The sequence below is a fragment of the Cherax quadricarinatus genome, chromosome 59 (assembly GCF_038502225.1).
Source record: "Cherax quadricarinatus isolate ZL_2023a chromosome 59, ASM3850222v1, whole genome shotgun sequence".
NCBI lineage: Eukaryota > Metazoa > Arthropoda > Malacostraca > Decapoda > Parastacidae > Cherax > Cherax quadricarinatus.
In genome coordinates this window covers 8,791,658-8,802,320 of record NC_091350.1, presented here as the reverse complement: position 1 = coordinate 8,802,320, position 10,663 = coordinate 8,791,658, and the positions used below count along the sequence as shown (strand labels likewise).

The 10,663-nt window shown below is 41.5% G+C and overlaps 1 protein-coding gene across 3 annotated transcripts in view; it reads left to right on the top strand.

Moving 5' to 3' along the window:
• Window positions 1-1,360: 1,360 nt before the first annotated feature.
• Window positions 1,361-10,663, top strand: part of LOC128698771 (solute carrier family 2, facilitated glucose transporter member 5) — a 92,636-nt gene continuing 83,333 nt past the window's right edge. For 2 of the 3 annotated variants that reach the window (XM_070097702.1, XM_070097704.1), the window contains exon 1: window positions 1,371-1,724. In XM_070097702.1, the coding sequence (XP_069953803.1) occupies window positions 1,650-1,724 (75 nt within the window). In that variant the 5' untranslated portion in view covers window positions 1,371-1,649. Of the gene's footprint in view, window positions 1,725-10,663 lie in introns of all 3 variants that reach the window. The other variant, XM_070097705.1, reaches the window with a different exon arrangement.

Below are 10,663 nucleotides of genomic sequence, written 5' to 3'. Positions count from 1 at the left end.
GGATAAACTCCCCCGCGGCCCAGTCTGTGACCAGGCCTCGTGGTGGATCAGAGCCTGATCAACCAGGCTGTTACTGCTGGCCGCACATACGAACCAGAGCCCGGCTTGTCAGATACTGAATTTAGGTGCCTGTTACACCGGTTGTCTATGTTCACCCATCAATATAGTGGGTACCTGGGTGTTAGTCGACTGGTGTGGTTAAGAAAGTGTATTCAGGTATACACAAATACAGTTACATAGATTTTCATACATCTAGAGAACCTAGGATAACCCAATCAAGTCAGAGTGACTTATTACCATTGGCATCCCGGGACAAAATTGACCTAATTTGCCCGAAATGCTCTACATAACAAGCGACTTTCTCTATTATAGTAGTGTCATTGATGTTTACCTGGAGAGAGTTCAGGGGGTCAACGCCCCCGCGGCCCAGTTTGTGACCAGGCCTCATGATGGATCAGGGCCTGATCAACCAGGCTGTTACCGCTGGCTGCACGCAATCCGACGTACGAACCACAGCCCGGCTGGTCAGGTACCGACTTTAGGTGCTTGTCCAGTGCCTGCTTGAAGACAGCCAGGATGTCAGCTAGTCCTGTATACGTTGTACATGTACTTGTAGAAATAAAGATATTATGTATGCTGGGGAAGAGGATCAAAGAACTACAGTGGAAATTAGCAAGAGATAAAGGCTTTCTTGGGTTACTAACCCTCCTAGTTAATAATTAGAATAAAACCTATACTGAAACCAGAAATAAAGCAGCAGTTTTCATTGGGATTAATAATCCCAAAGGATAAACAAGGTTAACCTAACGAAGGCATTCAGTATGATATTTTTTATGAGATCGTTTTCAAGTCCTTCTCCACGATGATACCCGGGTCTGTACTGTCTGCAAGGTATTCGCAAGGTTAGCCAAGCTAAGAGTTAATACGTGTCACCTCGTCCAAATTCGACCTGGGGTCCTCAACATTATGTGAGCCGAACATGCTACCACAGTGTCACAATCAATAAGTCTGATGCGAAAGCTCTCTTTCATATCTCCCAGTCTCGGCCTTTCATTCATAATAAATATATATTTTTTAGTCTGGGTAGTCGAGTTATTACCTGTATGTTTAACTGTTTCATTAGTTAACACTGTGTAACAACAGAGAGCAAGAGAAGGAAGGGTTTACACAGAACTGCACACTCAGCTGGCAGCATGCCTCAGTACGATTGTTCTCACAAATTTATTTTTATACACCATTAATTTATTGGAAGATCAGTTTGACTTTAATATACAGGCTTGTTCTCTGCTGCATAGTTTTGGCTTGGAAACTATAAAAGTCCCCAGCTAACTGACCATGGAGTTAAAAGAGACAATATGGAGTTGTGGCAACTATAAGAGGTGGGGGACTAAGGGAAGAGTGACTAGCGACCTCACACATCCCACCTGTCTTACTACTTCTACATTTTACCATGTACTCTCTCTCTTATATTTACTAGCGGCCACAGTTTATCGTAAATATCTATCCCTTGATGTTTAAGGCTCGATCCTCTGTTTCTGTAATACAGAAAGAGGCGTATAGTGACGAAAACAAAGAATAATATTAGAGGAAACGTTTGAGATAATCTTCCACCGAGCACAAAGCAGGTTAGCGTTGTCGCTTCAGGTACAATGGCAGAGAAAACGTTAATACAACAGGAGAGTGAATGTACAGTGCCTTCTGTCATTATCAGCGAAAATGTTGAGGTAAGTTACATTTAAGTGTATTATTTTAGACATGAAATGCCACGTCAACACCCGTGTGTGTCATTCACCTCCAGGATGACGAGGCTTCAACCTCACTCCAATAATAGCTCGCTAAAATAATGTTAATATCTTCGGGTTTTTTATAGATTATGATAAAATTTGTTAAAGTTATTTCAGGCATTATTAAATATAGTCAGAATAATAAATATTAATAACGTTAGATATACCTATAGGTAAGTTTTTGGTATTCCCAAAGATATCTGAATATTTTTTCCTTTGTTTACCTTATTTATATAACTTGAACATGCCTCATCCAATCAGCTTCAAATATTCTATGTTGGTATATTATAATCAGGGAAACGTTCATGTAACGATTGCCATGTGCAGTTGCCTTATGGTCTATTTTATATAATTTTTTCTCGGATTTCGTTTCTGTGGGATAAGTTGAGTGTTGTGCCCTGGTTCATGTTCTGACCGCTGCTCCAGCCTACTTAGTGAACGATGTGATTATTGTTGCAACGTGTAGGTACAAATTTGCTATTTTTTTTAAATGATAAGTTTTTTTTTCTGTGAAATATCTCTTAGTATATCTTTTATGATTAGCTTCAGTCTTTAATGGCTGACGAATCTTATAAAATGAATGATAATGTTTGCGTTTTAGGCTATGTAGATGTAGATTTGTCAATTTACTACTTACAGCCTGGTTGATCAGGCCCTGATCTACCATGAGGCCTGGTCACAGACCGGGCCGCGGGGGCGTTGACCCCCGGAACTCTCTCCAGGTAAACTCCAGGTAATCAACTTAGAATTGTTGAATTCTGCCTGATAACTGGAGAATGTGCCTTCTGGTCAAGTTCAAACTTTCAGCACTGATGTGTTTTTATCAGAGAATGTTACATTGAATTTGGGTTGTGTGAGATTTAGTTTGCCCATTTTGTTGAATTGATTTCCCTGCTATAACTGGAGAATGCCTGTTTGATAGACTGATTTTGGGCTGTGTAGGTGTATATTTGTCATTTTTTAAGAAGTCTGGAAAATTATAATGCTGGTTTTCATTCTACAATTTGTGAATGTCTCATCCGATCGGCTTGAACCCTCCGATGCCGATAACTTCAGGATACAAGTCTGAGTGGCCACAAACTTAAAGTACTGGAATATTTGATGATTTTGGTCTCTCTGCGTTAACTAGACAATACCTCTTGTGATAACTTTGAACTTTTCAAGTTAGTGTTTATTAGTGGAAGGTTTGAATTGATTTTAGGCTGTGTAGGTACAAATTTTCCATTTTCTACCGAAATTATATTCTATGATAACCTGTGAGTGCCCCTTTTTCCTGGCTTCATATTATCTTTGCTGATAATTAACTACATTAAAAACTTGTGCTACATTCTTTACTATTTATTCCTTATATGCACTGAAGTAGATGGGGCTGGGATTATGAGATATGGGGATACCTGTCTCTGATAGCACATCGACTGAAACACATCTGGTTAAACTCTGATGGAGAATAAAGGTCACAATAACGTGACTGGAACAAGTGACAGCAAACTGATATTTAGAGAAGAAACTTTATAGGCGATGTTTAGGTCTGTCCTGGATTAATACAGAACGCATTTATAAAAGCGATGGAAAATACATAGAGAAGGATGACAAAGCTGATCGTGCCTATGCTTCCGAGTCATCAAGACTACGGTGGTGAACCCGTCCATCCAGGCTAAGGTACTGTTACCTCATCTTCTATTTTCACCAGTTTCAAGACCTTCAGTTAACCTCTATACTTAATTAATAAAGCCACTGGTTGGTGAAACTTCTCCAGAATAAAGATACCCAGGTGTTGCACGAGTGTTTTATTCATCAACTTGTCGGTATTGTATATCATTACTGCAACTAGTTGATCCCCATGTATCAGAAAGCTTCCCCTCGAAGACAATCTGATACCACTAAATTTGCACTCTCTCGAATGACTGAATTCGGGACACTTATTAAGTACAGGAAGTCCTCACTTAACGTCGTTTTGTTATAACGATGAGAAAAAGAAAATTCCCAGCCAGGAATGGAAAATATGGAAAGACTTTTAAATATCTGCCTAGATGCCCTGTAGCTTGATCGCTAATGCACTCGGCTCACACAGTGGTCGTGGGGTCGATCCCCGGTACGTGTGAAATGGGTACCTGGATGTTAATCGACTGGTGTGGGTTGCATCCTGGGACAAAATTGACCTAATTTGCCCAAAATGCTCTGCATACTATATAGTAGTATGTCACTGATATCAGCTAGGACTGTATACCTTGTACAGGTACTTGTAGAAACCAAGATTATGTTCGCCTGTTTCAGTTTCCTCCCTTATGGCTGTTTGTATTCGTTTTTTATGATATGTAGGGCATTTATTATATAATTCTGAAAAAAACGTTTGATACTTAAAATAATAAAAAACTCAATAATAGAGTAAATATACGACTTTATAGCGCTCCAGAGCATCACGTTCCATAGTTATGGTGTCTGCAGCAGCACTGCCATACCTCAGCTCCCCATTGCTGTAGGAACTTAACTTTTTGTTTATATCAATTAGCCTATGGTAAAATTGGTTTCATTATACGTCATTTAGCATGAAGTCGCAGTTTCCAAGAATCTATCGACGACGATAAGAACTTCCTGTACAAAAGGAAACAAAAGGAAAAAAATAAAAAGATTATAAATAACACTGAAACATTCTAACCAAGATAGGACTCGCAGCAATAGATTCAATTTGAGAAATTTAGATTTAGAAGCGATATAGGGAAGTTGGTCCCCCTCAAGGAAGGTTCCTTGATGCTGGTGAGGGGCTCTTGATCCATGGAACTGGATCTGTGCTTCAGTTCTCTGAATTAAGCCTGAATACCTTCCATTCCTCCCCAGTCTCTGTATAATCCTACGGGTTTAGCGCTTCTCCATTGATTATAATAATATCAGGGAAGTTGGTTTGGCAGAGTTATAGGTGAGTGGAGCACCGCAGTAAACCACATATAACTATTTCTTCAAGGTTGATTTCATCATCTTTACCTCGCCGCAGCTGCTATCAGATCCAACTAGTGCGCATGTGCTTTACTCCTCAACCTGTCGGTATTCCAGACCATTTTCAGTTACTGGTCCATGCTAGGCAGGTCCAAGTGCCAAACATGGGCCAGTAGGCCTGCTGCTGTACTCCTTCATTATTGTGTTCTCATTATCACATCACAAATGAGCGAGGAAAAAAGGAAGTGAAGACGAGAAGATAGGTGGGGAAGAGGGAAGAGGAGATGTAGCAGCGTTAATAATAATAATAATAATAATAATAATAATAATAATAATAATAGTCTTTTTTTCTACAAGTTCATGTACAAGGTATTCAGGCCTAGCTGACATCAATGATAATTACTATATAGAAAGCACCTTGTTATGCAGAGCATCACGGGCAAATTTGTGCCCGTGACGCGACCCAGTTAGTTTATTATGCACCCCATACCCATCCTGTGGGCGGTAGTCAAAAGATTACAGAGGTACATAATGAGTCCAGGGACTGGGCCCCAAAGTTATGATAGCTGAACAAATTACAAAGGTAATGAACTCACAAGTTACAAAGGTAATGAACTCACAAGTTACAAAGGTAAAGAATCCTGTAAGTAAAGTTACTTTCTTACGTTTATACATGGCTACAATCATGAAAAAATTATAGAGTAATGAGTAATTCACAAGTCCACACCTGGTCACAACTGTAATGAATTATTGGTGCAAATATTATTAATTGTTGAGACACACACACACACACAGGGACCAGACAACATCTCTCCGTGGGTCCTTAGAGAGGGAGCAGATATGTTGTGCGTGCCACTTACCACAATCTTCAACACATCCCTGGAAACTGGGCAACTACCTGAGGTATGGAAGACGGCAAATGTAGTTCCCATTTTCAAAAAAGGAGACAGAAAAGAGGCACTAAACTATAGACCTGTGTCATTGACGTGTATAGTATGCAAAATTATGGAGAAGATTATCAGGAGGAGAGTGGTGGAGCACCTGGAACGGAACAGGAGTATAAATGCCAACCAGCACGGATTCACGGAAGGCAAATCCTGTGTCACAAACCTTCTGGAGTTTTATGATAAAATAACAGAAGTAAGACAAGAGAGAGAGGGGTGGGTTGATTGCATCTTCTTGGACTGCAAGAAGGCCTTTGACACAGTTCCTCACAAGAGATTAGTGCAGAAGCTAGAGCATCAGGCGCATATAACAGGAAGGGCACTGCAATGGATCAGAGAATACCTGACAGGGAGGCAACAACGAGTCATGGTACGTAATGATGTATCACAGTGGGCACCTGTGACGAGCGGGGTCCCACAGGGGTCGGTCCTAGGACCAGTGCTATTTTTGGTATATGTGAACGACATGACGGAAGGGTTAGACTCAGAAGTGTCCCTGTTTGCAGATGATGTGAAGTTAATGAGGAGAATTAAATCTGATGAGGACCAGGCAGGGCTTCAAAGAGACCTGGACAGACTGGACACCTGGTCCAGCAAATGGCTTCTCGAATTTAATCCTGCCAAATGCAAAGTCATGAAGATTGGGGAAGGGCAAAGAAGACCGCAGACACAATATAGTTTAGATGGCCAAAGACTGCAAACCTCACTCAAGGAAAAAGATCTGGGGGTGAGTATAACACCGAGCATATCTCCTGAGGCGCACATCAATCAGATAACTGCTGCAGCATACGGGCGCCTGGCAAACCTACGGATAGCGTTCCGATACCTCAGTAAGGAGTCGTTCAAGACTCTGTATACCATTTACGTCAGGCCCATACTGGAGTATGCAGCACCAGTTTGGAATCCACACCTAGTCAAGCACGTCAAGAAATTAGAGAAAGTGCAAAGGTTTGCAACAAGACTAGTGCCAGAGCTACGGGGATTGTCCTACGAAGAAAGGTTGAGGGAAATCGGCCTGACGACACTGGAGGCCAGGAGGGTCAGGGGAGACATGATAACGACATATAAAATACTGCGCGGAATAGACGAGGTGGACAAAGACGGGATGTTCCAGAGATGGGACACAGACACAAGAGGTCATAATTGGAAGTTGAAGACTCAGATGAATCAAAGGGATATTAGGAAGTATTTCTTCAATCATAGAGTAGTCAAGCCGTGGAATAGCCTAGAAAGTGAAGTAGTGGAGGCGGGAACCATACATAGTTTTAAGGCGAGGTATGATAAAGCTCATGGAGCAGGGAGAGAGAGGACCTAGTAGCAATCAGTGAAGAGGCGGGGCCAGGAGCTATGAATCGACCCCTGCAACCACAAATAGGTGAGTACACACACACACACACACACACACACACATATGCGACCCACACTAGTCGACTAACACCTAGATACCTATCTACTGCTAGGTGAACAGGGACAGCAGGTGTCTTAAGTAAACACGACCGAATGTTTCCACACATACTGGGGATCGAACCACGGACTTTAGTGTGTGAGCTAAGTGCGCTAACAATCAAGCTAGTTGTAGTAGCAGTACTTAATAATATTGGAGAACAGGTGTGGTGATTTTTTTGTTAAATAAAATTGGATACACGAGATATGGTCATACAAATAGCATGTAGGGGTGAGTATAATATTTTGACTATCCCCCACAGGATAGGTATGGGGTGCATAATAAACATATTAAACTAGAAACTGAGGGAGAGGACGCGAAGCTCACTGTCGAAATTTCCTACCGTCGGAAGGGAAACTTGGACGCCTTTGGCTGTGCAGGGTAAGGTTATTCAGGTACAGGTACACATAAATACAGTTACATAAATTATCATACATAGAAGCATATGTGTAGATTACCTAGGATAACATACAAAAGTCAAAGTAGCTTATTTCCATTGGGGTCCTTATATAACTTATTATTTAAACAATAAAAGGAGATATACTAGGAATAAGGTAAACTGAGTTATTTGCATTAACATTAGAGAGGATCAGAACACAGTAATAGGTAAATGTATGTTAGCTATACCAGAAATCACTCTCCTCCCTTTCTGTAGGTACATTCATAAAGGACTGCAATGGAAATAAGTCACTGTGTCTGACTTTTTTGGGTTATACCAGGTTCTCTACACATATGCTGCTATGTGTGATAATATATGTAACTGTATTTGTGTATACCTGAATAAATTTTCTTGAAGTGGCTTTTCCTATGACAGGCTTTGACATGTGCAAGCAGACTGTTACACTTCTTTATTGCTGTACAATGAATTATGTTTGAAGCCTGACCACTGATATTAAGCACTTGTAACTAAGTTTATTCAGGTATACACAAATACAGTTACACAGATTATCATACATAGCAGCACATGTGTAGAGAACCTAGGATAACCCCAAAAAAAGTCAGACAAAACTACTTATTTCTTTTGGAAGCGACTTATTTCCTTTGGATAATCCTAGAGGAATTAGTACCAAATCTGCACGCGAAAAATCACTCCCAACGAAAGCATAAGACTCGGCAGGAGATGCAACATCCACCCAATGAAAAGCAGGGGCGCTATTAGTACGCTAAGAGACATAATAAATGTGAGGAGCCCAAGACTGTTCAACTGCCTCTCAGCATACATAACGGGGATTACTAATAGACCCCTCGCTGTCTTCAAGAAGGCGCTGGACAGGCACCTAAAGTCAGTAACCTGATCAACTGGGCTGTAACAGCCCTATTGATCAGGCCCTGATTTACCGCGAGGCCTGGTCACAGACCGGGCCGAGGGAGAGTTGACCCCCGAAACCCTCTCCAGGTACACTGTGAGTACTACAAAGTTGTGTTCCCTTCCCCTAGTACTATAATTGCTTTGGTTCCGACCCTTGGCAAACTTGGCAGCAAGATATTCTGGTTACTGTTAGTGGGGTTAGCCTGGGTATGGTGGGGTAGTGATATGGCACTGCAGGTGCGCATTTAACCAGGGTGCAGTGCTGACTGGCCACGAGGGGAGGGCTAAGTGGGGGATGGCCATTAATGTGGAGTGGGGTGAAAAAAAGGGGGTTATTGATCCTTGGCTCCCAAAGTCTACGGAGCGAAAATCCGGATGGAACCGCTCGGGGACGTAGCTTAATGGTTTAGAAAGACACGTAAGCAAACATTATAACATATTTATTAGAAAACGTTTCGGTCCTGGGACCTTGATCACTTCTAACATACAGAGGTAGAAAGACATTATATATAGGCGGAGAGTGAGGTGTGACGCACGTGACCTGAGGAATGTCATAAGAACATAAGAATGTTCCTCCATTCTTATGTTCTTATGACATTCCTCAGGTCACGTGCGTCACACCTCACTCTCCGCCTATATATATAATGTCTTTCTACCTCTGTATGTTAGAAGTGATCAAGGTCCCAGGACCGAAACGTTTTCTAATAAATATTTTATAGTGTTTGCTTACGTGTCTTTCTAAACCAACTTGTCGGTATTTATTACCAAGGTTTATACCACGTAGCTTAATATTGCGGAGGTTTCCAGCTAACTGATGATGGTGGTAGTAGTAGTTTTGTATGAAAATTTATGTAACTATTTATGTGTACCTGTACCTGAATAAACTTACTGTATTACAGTTGAAATGGATTACGATGCTATCACCCCATTCCACTGTTCAAGTTGAGAGTTATTCTGTCTGTGCTGGTGGTCCATGATGACGGTAATAACAGTAATGGTGTGATTTGTGTAATTCTACTTTGGGTTTACCAAATACACATCTTGGTGTTAATATATCATAGGTGAGACCATTTTCCTTTGGGGAAAGAGTGGATTAATTGACCCAGGTAAGGACCGCATCTAGTTCATACTCTCAATATCCCTGTTGTATAGCCATTAACATGAGCGCACTCTCAGATTAAAAAAAAAAAAACTTAAGGACCCCAGTCAATATAAGTCAATTTTGACTTTCTTTGGTGTTATGCTAGGTAATATACACAACTGCCTCCCAGCACACTTAAGGGGGATTACCAACAGACCCCTGGCAGTCTTCAAGCTGGCACTGGACAAGCACCTAAAGTCAGTTCCTGATCAGTTGGGCTGTGGCTCGTACGTTGGTTTGCGTGCAGCCAGCAGCAACAGCCTGGTTGATCAGGGGCTGATCCACCAGGAGGCCTGGTCACAGACCGGGCCGCGGGCGCGTTGACCCCCGAAACTCTCTCCAGGTAAACTCTCCAGGTAAACTATGTATGATAATTGTACTTATGCCTAAATAAACTTACTTATGGTAACCTCTGATTTTTTTTTAATTAACTAAAGTAGGTACACCATAGTCTATTAGAGAAGAGTGTGTCAACATCACCCTGGTCCAAAAATACTTCAACCTGTTTCCATCAGATACCAGAAATTTTGCTGGAATGATTGTGGAAGATTTCAAGGTGAAACTGGACCACTAATTCCCCAAAATACCAGATAAGAACACTGCAGCAGGCCTACAGGCCCATGCGAGGCAGGTCCAAGTCTCCTACCGGCTTAAGCCAATGCCCTAACCTAGTCAGGTCAGGTCACCTTCACTTAAGGAAGGAACACGCAACTGACCTAGTAGTACCAAGCTAATCAGGTCCAACTCACACCCACCCACACCCACTCGTGTATTATCTAACCTATTTTTAAAACTACACAACGTTTTAGCCTCTATAACTGTACTTGGGAGTTTGTTCCACTCATCCACAACTCTATTACCAAACCAATGCTTTCTTATATCCTTCCTGAATCTGAATTTTTCCAACTTAAAAAACATTGCTGCGAGTCCTGTCTAGGCTAGATATTTTCAGCACGTTATTTACATCCCCTTTATTTATTCCTGTCTTCCATTTATACACCTCAATCATATCCCCCCTAATTCTACACCTTTCTAGAGAGTGCAGATTCAGGGCCCTCAGAGCTGTGAAGCGATGTGGTACACTCGTGGAAACAACTTTCTTGGACCAGG